This window comes from Metschnikowia bicuspidata (assembly GCF_001664035.1).
Source record: "Metschnikowia bicuspidata var. bicuspidata NRRL YB-4993 chromosome Unknown METBIscaffold_1, whole genome shotgun sequence".
Taxonomy (NCBI): Eukaryota; Fungi; Ascomycota; class Pichiomycetes; order Serinales; family Metschnikowiaceae; genus Metschnikowia; species Metschnikowia bicuspidata.
The window spans coordinates 4,341,300-4,362,438 of NW_017387731.1; the positions used below are offsets into that span (position 1 = coordinate 4,341,300).

Sequence of the window (21,139 nt, forward strand, 5' to 3'; positions counted from 1 at the left end):
AGGAAATTTGAAAGGTGTGCGATCATGATTTTACCCAATCTGCACCACCTCACTATGAACGTTTTCCATTTTTCACTTGTTTCCAGGAGAATTCTTTTTATCAAATATCAAGTGTTCAGATACATCAGACGGCTCCTGCCTGGAGAATTCGAAATTAAACGGGTCCTGTATGTTGAAGTGATCGCTATTCAGTGGTTCACTTCGAAGCCTCACCAAGCTCTCACTTCTTCCTCCACTCTGGTTTCAGTAGTTTGTGATAATCTTCTCAGTCGTTAAGGTGAACAAAGCCGGGCTAGATATGCTGGACTAGTCTTCTTTTTCATTCTCAAGTTATGAGAGCGTAAATTGTGGGATTCCGTGATCTCTTCCAAATACAAGAGTCCGCTCGCACGATTGCAGCCATACCATCGATCCATCAAGAAGAGATCGTTTCTTGTCTCTGGAAATACAGGCTCAATTAAGCATTCCCTCGTGCCGGCCAATAAATTATATATCGGGCTTGGCTATTTGGAAACGTGGTTCCGCCTCGCCAAGAAAACACGGCGCATGCCAAGAAATACGATGTTCTCTATACAGGCACATATTCTTGTTTTTGCACCCAAGCCGCATGTATAGAGGACTGACAAGAAAAAGGAACCTGTGGTAATTAAAGTCAGAGGCCGAACGACACTGCCACTGCTGGAATTCAACTGCATATGTCGCAAGACCCGTGGCCTAATAAACAGTGGCATAATTAATTAGCAAGACTTCAAATTATACGCAAGCCAGAATGTAGCGCTGTGTTTAAATAGAACCAATCGTCTCACCTTCTCTCGTTTTCTGGTCAAGCAATCCTTCAACAAAAGCTTCAGTTAGCTAATACAAGAGCAACTTCTCAAAAATGGCGACGTATTCCCAGTTTGACTACATTTTCGCTATCGGTATAATCTTTGCCTTTTTGGATGCTTTCGGTATTGGCGCCAACGATGTGGCTAATTCGTTCTCATCGTCCATCTCGTCGAGATCTTTAAAATACTGGCAAGCCATGATTTTGGCCGCCATCATGGAGTTCCTTGGTGCTGTTTTGGTTGGAAACAGAGTTTCTGACACTGTCCGTAAAAAGATTATCAAGACCGACACTTTTGAAGACGATCCCGCCGTGCTTATGTTGGCCATGGCCATGGCTTTGGTTGGTTCTTCCATTTGGCTTTTAACTGCCACTGTCATTGGCATGCCTGTTTCCACGACCCACTCCATTATTGGTGCTGTAATTGGTGTTGGAATTGCGTCTAAAGGTGCCGATTATGTGATCTGGGGCTGGAGTGGTTTCGGCCAGATTGTGGCCTCGTGGTTTATTGCGCCTGGTATCGCAGGAGGCTTTGCTTCGCTCATGTTTCTTTTTTGCAAGTACTTCATCTTGGAAGTCAAGGACACGCGAAAGGGAATCAAGAACGCTTTGGCCTTTATGCCCGTTTTGGTGTTCATAACATTTGCCGTGTTGACCATGTTGATTGTTTGGAAGGGCTCGCCTAAATTGAACTTGGATGACTTGTCTACCGGTGCCACCGTGGGTTCTATTTTTGGTGTTGGAGCCGTGGCCCTGACTCTTTACATGATCTTCATTTTCCCTGTCGTCAGAAGAAAAGTCTTGTACAACGACTGGACGCTCAACTGGTACGATGTTTTCAGAGGCCCTGTGTTTTTCTTCAAGCCTCTCGACCAAATCCCGCCTATTCCCGAGGACCAAAAATTGACCATTGATTACTACGAGGGCCGCCGTGTGGACGACCACTTGGAGATCGACGAGAAGGAACACCACCTTGAGTCCAAGAAATCGATCAGTTCCACCGACCACGAGGTCTCCATTGACCACGAGGCTGCTAGTGAGCTTGGAAAGGATACCTTGAAGCAAGGCAAGGACCAAAGCACTGCTGCATACTGGAAAGTGCTTCTTATGAAAGGCCCCAAACAATGGCCTCATCTTCTCTGGTTGATGGTTTCTCACGGCTTCACTCAAGACATCATTTCTAAGCAGGTTACGCAGGAGGGTACCTTAGGCCGCAATGTCAAGGAAATGCACGCTAAGTCCAAGTTCTACGACAATAGAATCGAGTATCTCTTCTCCTTGCTTCAGGCCATCACTGCATGCACCATGTCGTTCGCTCACGGTGCCAACGACATTGCCAATGCCTCGGGTCCTTTGGCTACTGTATATCTTATCTGGTCCGACCAAGGATTGAGCGCAACTGCTCCTATTTGGATTCTTTGCTTCACCGGTGGCTCGCTTATTTTGGGTGTGTGGACTTTTGGCTACAGAATCATGGCTGTTTTGGGTAACAAGATGATTTTGCAGTCGCCTTCTAGAGGCTTTGCCATCGAATTTGGCACAGCCATCACAGTGGTGATGGCCACGCAATTGGCCATCCCCGTTTCCACCACTCAGTGTGCTATTGGTGCCACTGTTTTTGTTGGAATCTGTAACTTGGACTTCAAGTCCGTCAACTGGAGAATGGTCACGTGGTGCTACCTTGGCTGGTTCATTACTTTGCCCGTGGCTGGTATCATTTCGGGTGTTCTCACTGGCATCATCCTCAATGCTCCACGCTTGGGAGTCACTTATGTCCCTACCTAGATGGTATTTTAATTTCCCCTTAGTATTATAGAATGAAGATATATTACGAAGTCAGATGTAGTTGTGAATTGTAAAACTGCTGATCCGCTGTGTAAGAAATAGAGAGAAGTCGGGAAGACCCACTTGTCACTGCAGAATCACAGGGAAATCTCGCTATGAATGCTTGATTGCCAGTGATTGCTGTGGTTACTTTTCTGTCACCTCACCTAATATTCCGAAGTTTCAAATGATTGACAGGCCAGATTTTCATGTCTGACTGATAATTTACTCAAGAGGGCTTTAAAGCTTGTGCTCCTGGAGATTCCTATTCTACATGTGCCCTCCTTAAAGTACCTGCTTATTGTGTGACAGATGTGAAGCCCCAGCCTAACACCTCAGTATGCGACGTTTCAGGCTGTTATGGAGATGCCAGAAATTATATTCCAATTAATTTGAAGTCAAGAAATTTATGCTGAGGAGGATTATCTTGGTTCTGTCCAGCTAAGCACCATAAGGAATGTGGTTTTGCGAATCCGGTATTCGATAAAGGTTCCTTGCATTTTACCAAATTATACCAAATTCAAAAATATTTGTGGTGAACAAACCCAGTCTATTGAGATTTTTGACCCAAAAAAATAGTTGAAATGCGAGACAAAGAAATTGGGGAAAAGTTGTGTTTTGAAGGGTGATAAATCGTTACATGTGCTGGCACGCATCGAGAAATGAATGATGGGAAAGGAATCCGAAGTCAGCTTGAGCTGGGGAACTTTCACTCGCGATTCTAGATCATTTGTCTGGTATCAATAGTCCCATGATTTCGGGTATTTTTTAAATGATGCGTTAATGTTTATAGCCTGGTTCTCTCATGAGTAAAGCTCAAAGAAAGTAGAAAAAGAGAATTTGGGTGTTTTGAAGGCTTTTTATTACGAGAGGACACTAAAAGTCCTAACAGTTAAATAAAGCCGCCCCGTCCCCAGCTGCGAAAATACAAGACTACCGTTGGGAAAACAAATCTGTTTGAAGAAATAAGCTCAATCTCGACGAATACACCATAATCTTTCAGAAACAATGTGTTATTATTTTGAACATAAATCAGTCGGTTTTAATCCAGTATTTCTGATGTGCGCGGTGCCACATCAAAAAAAGAAGACCAAGATAATTGAAACTTATGAAATAAGTGTGGAAGATGCATAGAAAATTATGACAGCTCTACTTTCCATCGATCACGGATCTAATGAAAATCAAGGGACATTGAACACTACAGATCGAACACTATACTATGCGGGTTATTTCAAGTGACTGGGTATGGAATCCTAAACGTTTTATTGTTGGGTAGTACATGTTCAATTAGTGCAAGCCATCATCTGCAACAAACACAAGAGCGAGATTTTCGTGAAACCAAAGAGTCTCCAACAACAACCGAACACGTATGGCTTATTTTCGATTCATGAGATTGTATTCTTGCAGTTGTGACTTTAATACGAAGGGCTTTTATGAAGCTACCGCTGAGAACATACCATGTCCGTTAGATATCATGAACAACTGAAAATGGCGAAGCTGCGACAGTTTTTTTTCAAATACTTGCGCTTACTGAAGCGGCTCAAGTCCTTTACAAAGATGGGTCTCGCTGGAATATGCTACAGCTTAGAATATGGTGAATGATAATCTCATAAAAGCGAGGTCGGTCGAGGTTTCCTGATTACAGCCGCTGTAGTGTGCATGGCCACGAGTGCGTGATCTTCCACATCAAGAGTTAGTCAGTTATAAACCAGTCTCACCCCAATCGAAAAGAAGAAATGAGTTTAGGAAACAGACAACGGAGTGAAACCCAAGTGGTAAACCCAAATAATCAGACATTAAGAGGCTGTGGGTGAGTGTCAAGCAAATAATACATGTGCTATTTTCAGACCCATAGCAATATAAGCAAGGGCTTACCACCCGCATCAAGAAGTCTTTTCTGCTTCGGATCTGTCTGATCGATCGTGTCGAAATATCCACGCCATATTAGATAATTTGGTTCCAGACCTGCACACGCGACACAGGCCCGTGCACCGCCGGGGCAAACACCGCTCTTTATATCACCACGACGTTCTCCACCCCTCTTATCATCCCACAAGTACATCCACAAAAGCACAATGGCAGACAAATTCGACGCGTCTCTCGACCTTTTGCGCCGGCTCGACCCGAAACGGGTGTCCGAAAATCTCAATTCTATCTGCTCGCTCGTCCAGTTAGACGGGTCAGACGAAGGCGTGGAGTTGGCACAGGATCTTTTGGCGGCCGTTGACACGCCGTTGCAGATCGCCCGGTGCCCTGACACAAACAAGCAGTTTCTCTGCTGCGATTATAATAGGGACGGGGACCTGTACCGGTCGCCGTTTTCCAATCAGTACGTGCCGCCCACGGACGACGACGAGCTGCCCTATCCCTCGGCGCTTTTGCGTCAATTGGAGATCAAGGCCAACGAGAGTTTCGACGTGTATAGGGACTTGTATTATGAAGGCGGCGGGCTCGCGTCCGTGTACATGTGGGACACGGCAGAGGACTTGGAGGCCAACAGCATTGAGGAGGGCTTTGCCGGCGTAGTGTTGTTCAAAAAGGAGACCGAGGACCGCTCTGGTAAGTGGGACTCGGTGCACGTGTTCGAGGTGGTGCCGGAGTCTTCCACGCAGGCCACATACAAGGTCACCTCGTCGGTGATTTTGGACGTGCAGAAGGACCAAGCTGCACAGGGCCACAGGCCGTTTTCGTTGTCGGGAACCATGACCAGACAGTTGCAAACCACGCAGTCGCTCAGCACCGACGGCGGCTCGCTCGAGTGGGCGCATCTTGTCAACTTGGGCCAGCTCGTGGAGAAGTCTGAGACCAACGTGCGCAACCTCTTGCAGGACGTGTACTTCGACAAGCTCAAGGACATTTTCTTGAAGGACTTGCGTTCCTTGGGCGACGTTTCCGAGAGACGGGCAGAGGACATCAAGCAGAAGGAGTTGATCAAGGGTTTGCAGGGCTTGTAGCCTGTGCGCTGTATGTAGCTTGCAAAATAGACGACAATGGCACCCGAGCGGGCTTGGCATGGGCCCAACCAGCGCTTGGTCAGCGCCACGGCTCGTCGAATGGAACATGACAGTGCCTTTTGGCACCACGGCGCAGAAGCAGCCGTCTGCTGGTGTCCGCAGGACTCGAGCACAACACGAATACGGTTTTCCTGGCCGCAAGTGCGCTGTTGGAGAGGTGTTTTGCAACGCCGGCCTGGATGTTGTGGCGCATACCATGACCAGCCCGGGCGGGAGGCCAAAGGCATGCTCTGCAACAGGCGCCACGCCTCTGAGCGATCCCCGTGATGCCGGCCAAACCCTGGTCGGCAGCTCAAGCCTGGCCCTCTGTTGCAAACTGGATCAGCAAACAGACACCACGCACCACGAAGTCTGCAGGGGCCCGGTGCGTGGTGGCTCCCCGAGCAGGCAAAGACGAGCAGAGTTCTGCAGGGCCTGCTTTGCCGATTGGTCTTCCATGCATAAAACAGGCCAAGGCGACACTGCACGCGAGCCCCCTCCCGGCCGCTACGTGGCCTCGGGCTTCTCCTGCTTCCGCATGGCCGAGTACATCGACAAGTCCACCTGCTCGTCGTCGCTGTCGCTGAGTTCTAGAAGGTCGGCACCCGACTCGGGGTCACTGTGCTCATGCGAAGACGCCCCGAGCACCGGGCCGGAAAGGGCCGCCGCAGCGGGTTCCAACGAGGCCCGGCTCGGGCTGCCTGTCCAGGACAGGCGTCTCGGGCTGCCGCATTCGGTGGCCTGCGCCGGGTCGGCCGCGAGCGTGGACACCATGCTGGTCTTCATGTCGTTGACAAACGCCCACAAGGAAGTGGACACGGCCTGGAACATGTCGTCGGCACTCTCGTCGTGGGACGTGGCCCAGGACTGTGGCTCCGCGAGATGCCACGGGGAGTGGCTGGGCCCATGCAGTTCTGGGGCCGTGCCGTCGCCCATGGACCTCTCAAACTCCAGCAGGAGCATGTGGTCGAGGCTCTGGATGAAGGAGATGGGCCGGGCCAAGTTGGTCCATAGCTTCAGCAGGCGGTCGCCCGCGGCGCCGTTCTGAGCTCCCTGCAGCGGCCGGCGCGGGGGCCCAGGCTGCGAGTTGCGCCGGCTGCCCGTGGATGCCCGTGCTGGCCGGGTGGCGGGGCCCTTTTGAGGCGCCGTGGCGCTGGCTGGACCGCGAAAAGACGGCCTGGAATCGCCCCCAGCAGGCGGCGCGCAGACCTGGTTCCCGGGCGCCGTGCCCGCTTTCGGACGGCCGTGGCCCGGCCGTGATTTCGAGGCATTTCGAGGCGTTTGCGCCGCCTGGGCCTCGTTCTGGAGCTGGCGATAGAGGGACCGCTGCACCACGGTCCGAAGGCTCTGGAGGTCGCGCTCCGACGCGTGGAGCCGGCCCTGGAGGGCCGCGAGGGCGTCCCGGAGCTCCACCACGGCCATCTCCTTGAGCGCGAGGAGCCGTAGCTTGGCGGCCAAGTCCAAGCCCTCGAGCTCGGCGGACGTCGGGAGCGAGACGTCGTATTTGCGCGTCGCCCGGCTCTCGCGGACGCGTGCGGGCGGCAGTTTGACGGGGCTCGGCGTGCCGGGGCCGGCGGGCGGGGCGACATGGGCGGGCGGGGCGTTTTCGGCCCGGGTTCCAGTGCAAAATGGCGGCCCAGCGACAGGCCCTGTGGGCCGGGCTGGGCCCAGGTGGGGCGACACGGTGCGGAGGTCGATGCCGCGGGGGCGGGGGCCGGCCCGCGGGCCGCCGCCGCGGGGGCCGTCCAAGACGTCGTGTTTTGCTGGCGGCTTGAGCCGGAGCTCGTGCTGGAAAATGGCCATTGGTGCTGGGAGAGGGCCGGCTGGGTGAGCGTTGGACATGCGCTCGGCAGGCCTGGCGCGCGCTTCTGCCGGGCCGATTTCCAGGCCCGATGTCCAGGGCCAGGGGCCGCGCGTGCACCGGGCCGGGCGGGGCAAGGCCCCTGGAGAAAACGGGCGGGGAGAGGAAAGAGGGGCATTTCTGGTTTTCTGGGGGGTTTCCAGCGACGGCAGAGACGACGGGATGGTTTTGGAATCGTGGCCCGGTGTGGGCTGGGGCGGTTGGCGTGGGCTAATATATGGGGCTGGTGGAGCTTGGGCCGCGGCCAGGGCCAGGGCCAGGAATGGGGCCAGGGCCAAGAATGGGGCCGCGCGCTGCTCTGCCGGCTGGACAGCTCGCATGGGCAGAAGGCGCGGCGCCGCGAGCGCAGCCGGTGGCTGTATACGTCCATGATGTTTCTTCGGTCTGGGCAGCCGACAAACGCCGCATGTGGTGTTGTCGTTATGCAAGCGGCCATCCTGCTTATGCGAATATTTATGCGACGGCACCGCCTTCGGGACTATGTTTCGACGTCAATGGTGTATCGTGCGCCAGGTGATTTGGTGCATGGTCCTTCGGCGATGACGTCATCTTAGGGTTGGTTAGACTGATGGCGTCTTGTAGATTCGGTTAGTTAAACCGCTGACGTCTTAGATCTTTGGTTATTCAAACCGATCACGTCTTGTAAATCTGGGTTAGTTAGACGGATACGTCATTTTTGGGTTAGTTAAACCGATGGCGTCTTAGATCTTTGGTTATTCAAACCGATCACGTCTTGTAAATCTGGGTTAGTTAGACGGATACGTCATTTTTGGGTTAGCTAAACTGATGACGTCTTGTAGATTTGGGTTAGTTAAACCAATGGCGTCTTGTAGATTTGGGTTAGTTGAACCGATGGCGTCTTATAGATTTGGTTTGTTATATCGTTGGAGTCTTATAGATTTGGTTAGTTATATCGATGACGTTTTATAATTTCAGGCTAGTTAAATTGATGACACCTTGTATCTTTGTTTTTTTAAACTGATAAGATGGCTTTGACGATTCTGTTGTGATGATTGTGACGACGATGGCTGTGGTATGATGGTATTGACTGTATTGCTTGAATTGACTGTATGATTGTATGATTGTATGATTGTATGATTGTATGATTGTATGATTGTATGATTGTATGATTGTATGATTGTATGATTGTATGATTGTATGATTGTATGATTGTATGATTGTATGATTGTATGATTGTATATTTGTATGATTGTATGATTGTATGATTGTATGATTGTATGACTGTATGATTGTATCATTGTATAATTGTTTTGACTGTATGAACGCTTATTGTATTGACAGTATTGACTGTGATGACTATAGGGACTATGGGGACTAGAATGACGGTACTGACTAAAATGGGTCAGCCGTATCGACTGCATTGGGTGTATATATTTTCAATTATCTTGACGTTTGTGTGTGATTGTACTGACTGTAGTACTTGACGCTATTTGCAGTCTTTATTGTCATGACTTCCTCGGCTGTCTCGACTATATCGACTGTATAGACTTTTTGATTGCATTCATTCATTGGTTGCATTGTACTAATACGGAAACCACCGCAATAATGTACTATTAGTTTCTTCCATTGTAGCCATACTGCTATTCATTGTACTTATTGTTCACATAGCAATCACTGAAAGTCGGATTGTTCTTGAACGCTACGAGTCTATTGACTTTTGTTTCATTGGTTTGATCATTTCAACGGTCACTCACCCGTCACTGTTCTTCATGAGCTACTTCAAACTTGCTTACCAATGGGTCCTCTAACATGCAAATAAGATATGAGAGCGAGACTGTAATACCCTGAACCCTGTGACTCAAAATCAAATTCTGTTCATCTTCACACGGCTGGTAGAAGGAACTTTGAAATTAAAAGAGCCAAAAAGATCCATCTACTTTGTAACTAAAATTAGATTCACAAGGGCCGCCAGTACTATGAATCAGAAGTTCGTGCGTAAGATCACCAAAATTGACACCTTGAATGCTCACAAAAAATGTGAATATAAGCCAGATTCCCCACTTGTCCCGGTTTAAAGAATATAATCATGTCCAGTGTGAGCCCTTTGAAACGAGAACTGACTGCCAGAGAACCAAAGCTAGAATGTGTCTCCTGGGCTGAGGCTCTAAAAGGAACATTAAGAAATAGTCATAAAACTCTTTTTCAAGATTGGGAGCATTATTCAAAATGCAAGTACCCATGACTTCATGTCATGTCTGGTCTGTGGGTTTTGTAGTATTCTTCAATGTCGAGTGCTCCGTGAGACTTTCTAATAGTCGAGTCCGATTCTATACCAGAATGCTAATCATGTCAGATTCATCGGGATATAAAGTGAAAAAAATAGCACATGTAATTCTTCTTGTTATTCCCTTCAACATTGATTTTTTGAACATCGTCCGATCATCTGATGTCCGAAGCACCTTTCGCAGGTTTCAAAAGATGCATATCAGTTTAGCCATTTTCACTTTCAATACTGGGCTAGTTGTTCTCTCGATGTAGTAACATAATATTAACCAAAAAAAAGGAGAGCCCTGGCTAATAGCTTCGATGAATGGGAGACTCCTTTGATGTAGAGTACTATGTCATTCAAATTTCATTTATTCTTGTAATTTGAGTGGAAATTACTATTCATTTAAAAACTGGCACGGAAAACCCAGTTGGCGTCTATAAACGTGTGTTTACAATGATGTCATACCGAGAACAGGCGCTTCGAACTAAACAGAGTTAGAACAAGCATGTTTTTTCCTAAATAACTCAACTTGCAAACTAGTGACTGTTGAAATGGCAAAGCCGATACTGACACAACAAACCAAGTTTTTCAATCTAGCTTTAATTTGGCGATGAATGTAATTTAGAGCTAAGAATAGTTGAGGCTTCATGATCTTGGTAGTTATTATGAGCCGGTGATCTGAGTCTTGCATCTGACCACTATTCTGTTCAAGCCATTAACAAAGCTAAAAACAAAATTTCAGAGGGCAGCCAAGATGTCTTCGAATAATTTTGCTAGAATTCTAAACATTGTCTCTAAAAAAATATCACTTTAAACCCAGTAGTAAAAGGAAAAGCAACAGAGAAAAATCTTCAAATTGATTGAGCCAAAAGAATTGTTGCGATACATTTAAATGCCCTCTGATCTGAGAAAGAAATACGCAACCATCCAGAAGGATATTCAGGATGTATTCATGAAGATAATCACTTAGGATCTCTCAAGCCCAAGGATGTTCTCATATTGTGTTCGAAGATATTGCATCCAAATCGTCGAGAGAACCCACCAAGCATCGCAAATGCCATTAAGGAATTGTTTTGTCAGCGCCTTGAGTTTGAATCAAATTCTGGAACCAAAGCTTTGCGAGAAGAAGAAATCTCTAGCGCTTTCTGAGCTTTAGGCATTTAAAAATTGCGGCATTCCAAAAATGTTTCTGCTCTTCAGTAAATGTCTTAAAAGTGCAGTACGCATTTGAAAAAAGCTTAAGAAAAAAAAAAAAAAGAACGAAACTCACTTAAACCATCGTTTTTAACACCACCTGCCTGTTCGGTATTCATAATCGTCTTGCTTCACGAAAATTATTGTCGGCCCTTCTTTCGCCTGTACCATCACATGCCCGAATCCACAACCACCTCGTTCAGAATCCCCATGAATATACTAAAATTTCCAAGATAGACTGGAATTCCCCAAATACCTCAAGCCCCGCTTAACGCTCATTTAACTCCTTTTCTCAATCCAACTAATCACATCTACTCTGGCCAATCACACATCACGTGATGCCAACTCGATCAGTTCGCAATCGCCGATAGCTCACGTGACCCTTCGTATCACGGGATCTAATAATGTTCACTTTTGCACCCCACTAACAAGCACAACACATGGACGACTCGTATTTCGAGCCGACGCCGCCATACGTGGCCCGGGGCCTCAAGTTGCTTGTACTACTAGCAGCTTTGCGTGTGCAGCATCCTGCCCGTTGGGCCGCATTTCTCTCGCTAAACCCAGGCATTAAACTGTGGCTCCAGCAGATGTTCCGTTCCCGCTATAAGGACCCATACACTGTAGACCGGCGGGTGTGCAAACTAGCTAATCTTATCTCGGTGGTGCTTTTGTACTCGGCCGCCAGTACTAACCACACGATTCCCAAGGACTATCTTCTGCTCTATCTCTGTGAAACGTACTATGGCAAGTTGGTGCCTCCCAGCTCTCCAATCGTGGTATCTCCTTCCACAGCCGCGTACTTCAAGCTTGGTTCATATAAGGCTAATAGCTGGGTGCGGAAAACGTACGAAAAAAAGCACTTTATATTGTTCCCTGTGGTGTGCGGCCAAATACTACTGAACTACTTGACGCCCACGCAGTACAAGTTGAACCAGCGGTACTTTTCAGTCGCCATCAAACGGGTGCTTTTGGACCCGATATGGACGCATTTTCGTATGGGCGTGGGGTTCCAAGCAATGGCCTGGCGAGGGCTTCTAGTAAGCTACGCCAGGCACAACGGACTTTTGTTTCTCTATATGGCGGCACTTAATTTCCGGACACGGCTCTGGCGCCCTTGCTATAAACTTGGATCCGAACTCGAACTTGGCGGCCACCGCCTTAGAAAGGTGTGTGGGAAATACATTCTTTACTGTGCCCAGCGGGCCAATACAGTGGCTAATTTTGTCTATGCACCAAATCTACTTTCAATGGTGCTTCTTTCTAAAACGGCTCCACTTTTGGCCCATTGGCGGCCACTCAAAACCAAGTACATGGTCAACCAGAAGCAAACAGTGAAATGGTACATGCGCAGTATTGGCTTTCTGGCAGGGCTTGCGGCCATGTTGCTTCACACAATCAAGTATGTGACGCCTATAGGCAGAAAGAGTGATTTGAGTACTTATTCAGATTTTTATACTGATTCAGATTTTGGTCCTGAATCTGATTTAGACACTGACTCGGGTTTTGGTACTGATGCAGACTCGGAAGATGAGGGAGAACTAGATAATCCCCGGGTTCTTGGCCCCGACTTCTACAACAGCATTTGCATCTACTTAACCCAGCTCATTGTGCTCTCCAAGTGGCGGATCGTCAAAGAGAACCATCCCTGGTTCACAGTCTTGAAAGTGGGCACATGGCGCCGGATGGAGACGGGCTTGATGTGTCTCTTTGTATGGAAACTCATGAACTTAAACGACCACGTCACGAAGCACACGCTTGGGTCGGGCAGCCATGAGCTCCAAAAACTCCGGCTCAATCCGTGGATTAAGGCCGTGAACAGAATCATGCACTGACGTGCCGAGTCTGCCCGGGTGCAGAAGCCGAATAGGGCTTGCTACCCCTTTGTCTATTCTTTGTATTGTGATCATATTTTCCATGCGGCTCCTACTGTTGTCTAGCTGGCGTAACCACCTGCACCTGGCACGTTTTCCTTACCCTTCAACTTGGTCAACAAACCCTTGAACCGAGACTTGTCGCGGCTGGAGTCGGCGCCCTCACCAGCGTCTTCCACAAGCTCATTGACTCTGTCCCACAAAGTGCCTCGTTTCAAAAAGCCGTCGCGCTTCTCCAAAAACTCCTCTTGCTCCTTCAACACTTGCTTCGCCTGTTCCTCCTTCTTGTTGTTGTGGTTGTCGTAGAAGTCGTCGATACTCTGCTGCGCGGCTGCTATGATGTCGGCCTTTTTCTTGGAGTTGGCCTTCTCTCTTTCCTCAATCTCAAGCTCTCGGCGCGCTTTCCACTCCTTCAATGGCTCCGACTCGCCCTGGGGAACTGTCGTCTGAGGTGCCGAGGAAAAACCTTCGAATTCTTCGTCATCCTCGGAAACAGGCTCGGGGTCTTGGGCGGCTGGCTCAGCTTCACCGACCTCAGGGAACTGGTCTTTGAAATCCTGGATTTCGTGGTCCTCGTCTGCCTCGCTTTCGGCCAAAACAGCACTGTCTTGCTCGGTCTGGAACTCGCTGCCCACGAGCTCCTTCTCGCGCGAGAAGAAGTCGCCCTCGATATCTTGGCCCGTCGTGTCGACGTCAATTTCCGGAAACTTGTCTGCCATGATGTGTGATGATTATTGTGTTGGGTGTGTTGTTGGCGCAGCTTGGTTTGCTGGAGGCTTGTACAGGTGAGGTGCGCCTGCGACAGCGGGAGTCGTGCGCTCGCCAATTTCGTACAGGATCTGACAATCGGCCGTGGGTTTGTTGCAAAAAGCTGGAGGTAGTAGCGGGAGAAAACAGCACATCGAAAGGTTCATCCTTTGGCTGATGGTTTGCAACCTTCTCATTATTGCGTTGTTTTCTGTTCGCTCGTTTCTCGCTGTCTTCGGTGAATTAAGTCACTGCCCAAGCGCACTCTTCCTCAGCTTTGGCTGCGAAAGCCTCATAAATGGAGAACTCTCATGTACTCAGAACACCCAGCATCAGGAAACGTGTAGAAGCAAAACGAAAGGGGCTTAGTAAGGCACCAGTTCAGGCCACACTAGTACAGCTCTGCTCTCTTGACTTACAACAAAAGGGAAGCCGTGTCGACGGAGTAGATCCTGATGGAGGTGTCGACACTGCCCACCGCGAGCTGAAGACAAGTACCTTTAGTTTTGTTGCTGAAAGCAAGCTTGTTGACGCGCGAGCCGGGCAAGATACCGGCGTCAAAGTCAAGGACCTTTGTGAGCGAGTCCGGTACCGCAGGCGAGAGCGCATACAACGAAATATGCCCGGTTTCGTGCCCCACGCCAATGAGCAACTTGCCCCGCACCAATTCCGGCTGGAAACACGCCACCGAAGTGACGGGATGGTCAGTCTTTGTTTGAGCGAGCATCTGCACGGTGCTGGCGCCGACATGCCACACCTTGATGGTCCTGTCGCGCGAGCCGGAGACAAACACAGGGGTGCCCATGGGAGCCCACGAGCAGTCCCAGATGATGCGCGAGTGGGCCTTTGCGTTCAATTCCACGAGCTCAAATGCCGCGGTAGCCTCGTCCACCACGCGCCACAACGAGAACTGGCGGTCGCGAGAGACGGCCATCAAGAAGCGGCCGTCAGGCGAGAACTCGAGGCTGACGATGGTGAGGTTGTGGCCCAGCAACACCTGGGAGGACAACAAGAAGTCGTTCTTTGCGTTGAAAACACGGACCACGGCGTGCTTGGCTGCATTGGCACGGCACGCCGAGGCCACGAGCGAGTGGCTGGGCGACGAGGCGCAGCACGTGATCTCGTAGCCGTGCCCGTACAACTTTTCGATCTCCGGGAACAACGTGTGTCGCTGCAAATGGTCCTCCAACGGAGGGCCCTGCAAGGCCGCGAGCACATCGGAGGCGTCTGTTGGCTGTGCGCCCGCGTTGTTTTGAAGGTCCTCTTCGCGTTGCTGGGCCTCACCCGCCTCGAGCTGCTCGTTGGCGGCCTTGTTGGACAAGCCCAACACGGGTAAGGACGCGGCCTCGGGGAGCGCAGCCACCGGGGACGCCGGCGCACCGCAGAAGCGGCCGAGAAGTGCGTGGATGGCCTGCGGCATCTCGAAGACACGCAAAATCTTCTCGTCGCTGCCCGAGACAAAGCGCGTGGCCGACACGTTGTCCACGCACACCATGTCGTAACCGTGAATCTGCGGGCGGGCGAACTCGTGCCACGTGACTGTGGCGTCGGGTCGGCCACACGCCCATGGCGCTAGCAAGCGCGTGGTCTGGTCGAGCGAAGTGGCGAGCACATACGAGCCGTCGTGGGACCACACAAGGTCCGACACCTCGCGCACAGGTCCCGTGACACCAAGCACGGCATCCCAGCGACTGTCAGTGTCTGCCGCTTCCGCATCGCCCGCATCGCCCGCGTCGTTCTTGTACACGCGCACGGCGCCCGTCTTGCCACTGGCGAGAATGTACTGGGCACGAGACGCCGGGTCAGCGAGCCACACACACGCCCAGAACCCGCCCAGCGCACCCGTGGCCGTGGACGCGCCCTTGATGGAGAGCTCCCCCAAGCGGCTGGCCGGCACCCATACGCCCGATGGTGCGTCCATGTGCCACACCATCAACGTGGTGTCGGCGCCCAGCGACAACAAACGCAAGGCGGGCGGGCCAGCGGCGGCTGCCGCGGGTTGCCACTGGAGCCCCGTGACCCAGTCGTCGTGGCCCATGAGCAACGCCTCGGAGCTCAACACGGCCGGGTCCGTGCCGAGCGTAAACCGGTGCTGCTTGTTGGACAAGAGCACGAGACGGTCCGCGTCCGGCGCTGCGGCCGCCGCGGCCGCGCCGACCCGAAGCCGCCAGAGCCGGATGCTGCGGTCCTGCGACCCGGACGCAAGGAGGTAGTCCGGGCCCGTTGGCTCACGCGCCAAGGCCAAGCAGCGCACCGCGTCCTCGTGACCGGCGAGCACCGCACACGGCCGCACGTCCCGCGCGTCACCGCCAAACAGGTACACAAACACGTGCGGCAGCGTGCCGCCCACCGCGAGCACGTACGCGGCGCCGAGCTGCTGCACGCACAATGCCGAGGGGAGGAAGCGCTCGTCCACGCGGAACGAGGCCTGGCGCTCCAAACCCGAGTGGTCCGCGGCAAGGCGCCACACCACAATGTCGCCCAGCGTGCCGCCGGAGACCACAATGCCGCCGGCCGCAGTGGCCAACGCGGTCACAGAGCCGGCCTGCTGGGCCTCGCCGGGCGCCCGCTGGTACCGGCCGTCTGCCGCCGCGCGCCACACCAAAATGCGCCCGTCTTCGGCAGCCGAGACGAGCGTGGCGGCGCCGGGGACAAAGGCCACGCACGTGACCTCCCGCGTGTGGCCGTGGAGCGTCTGGCGGACGCCCTGGTGGGTGCTGGAGAGCGGGTCCCAGAGTGCCACGGCGTGGCCTGCGCCGAACGCAGCGCAGTGCGGCGAGTACGCAAGCACGTGACTGTGCTTGTTGGCGCCTGTGAATATGGCGTCCTGCGTGACACAGGGGGGAGCCATGGTGGTTTTCGGGTGGTTTGGTGGAGATATGGTGGAGGAGAAGAGTGATTGTAGGGCTCAGCGGCTGGTTGCGTCCGCGCGATGGGTGCAAAATCTGGGAGGCACGGGTGTGTGGCCGGGGCCGCTCTGCGGAGGCCCCCGCGACTTTTGGCCGTTTGGCCTGGCTGCTGTTTTACACTTCACGCCCAATGAGTGACAGTCATATCTGTTAAATAAACCAAACCTTCTGTTACGCGCTCTTGATAGAGCATGTGAATTCCACTTGCAATGTGTCGAAAAAGTTTGGAAAGGACTACCGAATTCCTCCTGTGCCTTCCCCCAAAATCAGCATTGGTCATTTTCTTGACTTTGGGGCAAAAGGGATATTTCAGAGGGCAAATTGTCCATAGCGTGTATTTGTAGGGAGAAGAATGTAGTAGCTTGTGTACGCTTTTTTGTTTGGGAATAATTCTCGCGCTGTGACTGCAACTATTGTAGCCATCCTGGCCGAGAAAGTTTCGATCGTTTTAAATTTGAAATGCTGTAAATGCTTTTCCTCCCTTTTTTTCGTCTTTTGCCCTTTTATCTCATTAGCTCTGTGTCTGTGATAACCAGAAACCCAATTATTTAATTTCAGATACACCACATCTCATGTGGCCTATTGAAAGCAGACGTTTTTAGATAGGAACGCGACAAATGATGCTGTATGAAATCACTGAGAGAATAATACAAAATGCTAAAAGCTCACCTGAGTAAAATCGTCATCCATCATGACGTTAGAATGTTATTGTTTGAAATACATCATTTCAGGTTTGCTTATCCAGATTGTACCTTCACCCCTAATCTAAGTATTTTCAAAACGCCACAATTATTGGAGATCTGCTTCAAAATTGTGATCACCAAATATCCTAAGCAAGATATGTGTCTTAAAGCGGATAGTGCTGTGTTACAAACCTATGCTGAATAACTTATTGAACGCCATAATCAACAATATCAATTGCGTCTGAAGCATCTTTCACATAAAAAAAAGTCGTTTTGGGTGGTAATGATGGAGGGCTGGGTGGTTGCATAGATGCTGGCAAAAATTACCCGTGCATCAATGTCGAGTAGCGTGCTGGGTGTTCATTAGGACTGCCACACAGACCTGGCATCATGCATGCTGGTGCAAGTGGTGTCTCCAGCAAAGTATAGAAAGAAGGCTCATTCAGACTACAAAATCTAGTGTTTTAAAATTGCTTTCTTTAGCCTCAGAGCAAATGACCCCTGGGATCTGCTTAAACCCACAGGGCCATTGCTCCAAGACCATACTTTGGCCTTTCAGAACAATGCATGCGCAAGATACAAGATTCATTTCTGGTCCGAAAAAACTGGTTCTGACTCACGGCCTGGCGTCGGGACCCGCCTGCTGCTCACTTCACTTGGCTTATCCGAAATTTTTTTGGACTCACTAGAGAGCCGACTCACCAGAAAACTTTTCGACTCACTTTCCATGGACTCCACGCACAAAATTTTAAAATATCCAGCTTATAGTAGATCCGGGAAGTATCTTGGTAGATCGTAGCGCCCCTTTCTTCATTTGGAAAGCTTTCAAAATAGTTTTCTGAGTACTCCCCGAGAAGATTCAACTTTGCCCTCCTCGTGGCTCGGAAGTATGCAATCTTTTGAGGAGATCAATTAACTGAGTTCGAGATCAGAGGCCAATGGCGGCCTGTTGCTTTGATTCGTTGTTGGCTCTAGAGCCTTCACCAAGATTTATCGATGTTAGTGTTTATTAGGTAAATTAAATTATTATATTTTAAGTATATCCGTTCTAATACAAAATAAGAGTCCTATGATCATTTTATTGAACCTTTATAAAATATAGAGCCAGTTATAAATTTATGAGGTCTTCATATCATTTTCAGTGGCCGCCTAGGAGATGGAACATTATAGTGACATTCTTCCTGAAACAATCCTACAAAATCATTGATTGAGTATGGATGCCCAAGAAAACTTTTAGAAACTTCATCTAACAGCTCACAACTCACTTCTGTCCTATCAAATCCATTCATTATAGGAGATCGTTCGATCTAAAAAAAGGCCAGGCGGAGTGTTCTTTGCTTTTTTAATATTCGCATCACTTTCACTTCTCCAAAACGTACGAATTATTTCCAAGGTTTCTCAAGACGATTATCAACTACGAGCTGTGCATATGCTAAGATTTAGACAGGTGCTTATCCCTCTTAACTTTAAAAACACGATTAACTATTATTGAATTGGTTTATTGCTTCTTATTCCAGCTTAGATTTGTACCATTGCATACTCCCTTTGTATAATTCTTTTTCTTGTATACTTGACACTGAGGTTAACATAGACCGTATCTTATAGCCAAAGTCACTCTTCCAGCCCCGCTCCTACTGTCCTCTGAGCTCCCAGAACCTATACATTCTTATATGTCGGCGACGCTCGTTTCAATAAATTTTGCTTAAAGCACCTTCACACTTCGTTTAGTGAAACGGAAGAGCTGCATATGTCGGAGATGTTGACCGCACTGCCTTAGAAAATGGTCCAAGTCGCTGAAAGTTACAAAAGTAAATGCTCTACGGTTAAATAACACGAGTCTATTAATATTGATGGCCATATTACTTGCCGTAAACCAGTTTTATTGCATAAAATGGTACCAGATCGCAGAATTGGTCACGTTGTTATGATTTCTATTCTTCTTCTTCATCACTCGAGTAGCCTCCATAAGCTCGTCGTACATCCAGCAATGAGTCAAACTCACAAGACAAAACTAATTTTGGTGTCTTGACTGTAGCTATTATTTTATTTGACATTATTTGCCCAAGAGCTCTGTCACCCATAAGTATAGTGACAAATTTATTACTTCGCTAGATTTAAATATACTGTGGACTTGAGCTTGGAAGTTTTCTTCGAAAAAAGCAGAGAATGTAATAAATCTTATACATCTTGAAGTTCAATCTGAAATGTTCAATTATGAAAATTCTGCGAAACGAAACTAGAAATTAGTTCTGGGTTGAAAAAATGAACTCATTTTCAAAAAGCTCTCCAAATAAACCAATAGTCCTCACCTACACTAGTCACATTTTCTGGCATCATCTTATTGGTTGGCCTTATCGAGAACACTCTCCTGGTCTTTTGGAATTTCTGCGGATTACTACAGACAGCTTAGTTTCTGGATTGGTGTTGTATTTATTTATGAAACCATCAATGACTCCAGTTGAATACTAAATAGTTTTAAATTAAAAGCCCGTTAAACAGAATTTCACAGTAGTTTTATCGGAAGCCCGTTGTCTCTTGTTGATGTGGAATCTGGTTTACTGTGTGTCTAGGTGCAATATCCGAGCTTTCTTTCTCAATATACCTCCAATAATTTTTCCAGCAATGCTTATTGGACTAATATAAACATCTTGAGCAGCTCGAGCTGTTTCACTTTGGTTCCTTTCTGTGACAGAAGGGTGTCTCTCGCATCTGCATATTTCATAATTTTAGTGGGCTTGGCTATAGTTGCATGAGCCATGTTTTCTGCCCTCCGAAAAATGCTAACCTTGTTTTTTGGTCATCCGTAAATTTTCTTCAAAACATGCTTTGGTTTTGATTTAGAATGTCGTCTTAGAGGACGCGTGGGCTCTTGGCAAAAGCCATATTTCCTGACGGTGTCTGCAAGTGATTTCAAACAACCATGAGCTCCATCTTTGCTAATTTGTTTAAGAAAAAACTTCTTCACAATTTTTAGCAATTTGTAGCTCAGAAATCTGAGACTGTTGGGCAAGTAAACCAAAATTGCTTGACAACTATGTAGTAAAAATTCCGCATTATTTTGTTCATGTTGTATCAGCGAAAAGTACATATATTTGAGCGTATCAAGGAATCGCCCGGTTTTAATATACAGAAATACATTACCTCTGGCTGTCTGTGAATAATGCTTAGTATAATCTAATACTTGCCGTTCGAAACTTAGAAGTGTTCTCAGCTCACACATAAGTCACAATTAGTTTATTTACATACCATATTTAGTTGAGTAGTACAAAAGGAAGGGTTAATAGAATGCACCCATTCGGGTTTGGAGTTTGACATCTGAATGGTTGAAAGATTCTTTAGTCCGTAATTCTAGATGGCTGCGATACCAGCTTTTTTGCGAATCATATTACCAACGGAGGACCTATGGGACGACTCCGAGGTCTTTCCAAAAGCTTTTTTCTGCGATCTCTATTGCAAAATTAAAGCTTCCACTTAGCCTTTTGATACTCCAAGGATCCCACATAATTTTCAGTCATGGAAGGGAAATTGCACCGACGAAGCGATGCATGTTTTCTTCCTCAATTTAAGGCTTCTGCGCTTCTCGGAGTTTACTTTTCTTGACTGTTACTTTCTTAGCCATGGATCCAGAACAGTCATCATCCAGCTGACAAAATTCTCAATATGTTTAAATGCTTTTTCCTGGAACATCAAGAAATGCAGAAAATAGAAACATTTCACAGACTTCAATTGAAAATAAATAGCTCCTTGTCGTTTATTGATGTGTCAATTTAATGAATATTCCGTGCTAGCTTATATTGTTTAATTTTATGCACCCAGTCATTAAATATATTGCTGCTGTAGGGAGATCAATCTTGAGGTTAAGAGCTTAGCGCATCTTCCTTCGGGCGGTACATTAAAAAAGCAGCATCCAACTACAATAGCAGCATACCAACGTTACACGCCCAATATGATCACATTCCAATGGCAGGCAATGAACAGGAGGGCTTTGATAATAATCT

At 48.8% G+C, this 21,139-nt stretch overlaps 7 protein-coding genes across 7 annotated transcripts; 3 read left to right on the top strand and 4 right to left on the bottom strand.

Moving 5' to 3' along the window:
* Window positions 1-390: 390 nt before the first annotated feature.
* Window positions 391-817, bottom strand: METBIDRAFT_118829 (uncharacterized protein). The gene has a single exon (XM_018854118.1). It carries the CDS (start codon window positions 729-731, stop codon window positions 504-506), a length of 228 nt encoding a protein of 75 aa, XP_018714644.1. The 5' UTR covers window positions 732-817; the 3' UTR covers window positions 391-503.
* Window positions 818-880: 63 nt separating this feature from the next.
* PHO89 (Pho89p) lies at window positions 881-2,611 on the top strand (the record flags this gene model as incomplete). The annotated part of the gene is made up of 2 exons (XM_018856985.1): window positions 881-1,837; window positions 1,877-2,611. The coding sequence occupies 2 exons, from the start codon at window positions 881-883 to the stop codon at window positions 2,609-2,611; spliced, it is 1,692 nt and encodes a 563-aa protein (XP_018714645.1).
* Window positions 2,612-4,725: 2,114 nt separating this feature from the next.
* Window positions 4,726-5,604, top strand: METBIDRAFT_36834 (F-actin-capping protein subunit beta; the record flags this gene model as incomplete). The annotated part of the gene is made up of 1 exon (XM_018856784.1): window positions 4,726-5,604. The coding sequence occupies one exon, from the start codon at window positions 4,726-4,728 to the stop codon at window positions 5,602-5,604; it is 879 nt and encodes a 292-aa protein (XP_018714646.1).
* Window positions 5,605-6,150: 546 nt separating this feature from the next.
* Window positions 6,151-7,824, bottom strand: METBIDRAFT_10330 (uncharacterized protein; the record flags this gene model as incomplete). Its single annotated transcript, XM_018853741.1, has 1 exon — window positions 6,151-7,824. The coding sequence occupies one exon, from the start codon at window positions 7,822-7,824 to the stop codon at window positions 6,151-6,153; it is 1,674 nt and encodes a 557-aa protein (XP_018714647.1).
* Window positions 7,825-11,484: 3,660 nt separating this feature from the next.
* METBIDRAFT_30497 (uncharacterized protein) lies at window positions 11,485-13,063 on the top strand. Its single transcript, XM_018855648.1, has one exon. The coding sequence runs from the start codon at window positions 11,519-11,521 to the stop codon at window positions 12,761-12,763; it is 1,245 nt and encodes a 414-aa protein (XP_018714648.1). The 5' UTR covers window positions 11,485-11,518; the 3' UTR covers window positions 12,764-13,063.
* Window positions 12,814-13,792, bottom strand: CLC1 (Clc1p). The gene is made up of 2 exons (XM_018854119.1): window position 13,792; window positions 12,814-13,691 (listed from the first exon to the last, which is right to left on the bottom strand). Exon 2 carries the CDS (start codon window positions 13,519-13,521, stop codon window positions 12,865-12,867), a length of 657 nt encoding a protein of 218 aa, XP_018714649.1. The 5' UTR covers window positions 13,522-13,691; window position 13,792; the 3' UTR covers window positions 12,814-12,864.
* A 172-nt stretch (window positions 13,793-13,964) lies between these two features.
* METBIDRAFT_77020 (Elongator subunit) lies at window positions 13,965-16,400 on the bottom strand (the record flags this gene model as incomplete). The annotated part of the gene is made up of 1 exon (XM_018858623.1): window positions 13,965-16,400. One exon carries the CDS (start codon window positions 16,398-16,400, stop codon window positions 13,965-13,967), a length of 2,436 nt encoding a protein of 811 aa, XP_018714650.1.
* Window positions 16,401-21,139: the final 4,739 nt, after the last annotated feature.

Bases quoted from the DNA above. Each gene is read 5' to 3' on its own strand.
- METBIDRAFT_118829 (XM_018854118.1), bottom strand. From the start codon at position 731: ATGCCACTGTTTATTAGGCCACGGGTCTTGCGACATATGCAGTTGAAT.
- CLC1 (XM_018854119.1), bottom strand. From the start codon at position 13,521: ATGGCAGACAAGTTTCCGGAAATTGACGTCGACACGACGGGCCAAGAT.
- METBIDRAFT_30497 (XM_018855648.1), top strand. From the start codon at position 11,519: ATGTTCCGTTCCCGCTATAAGGACCCATACACTGTAGACCGGCGGGTG.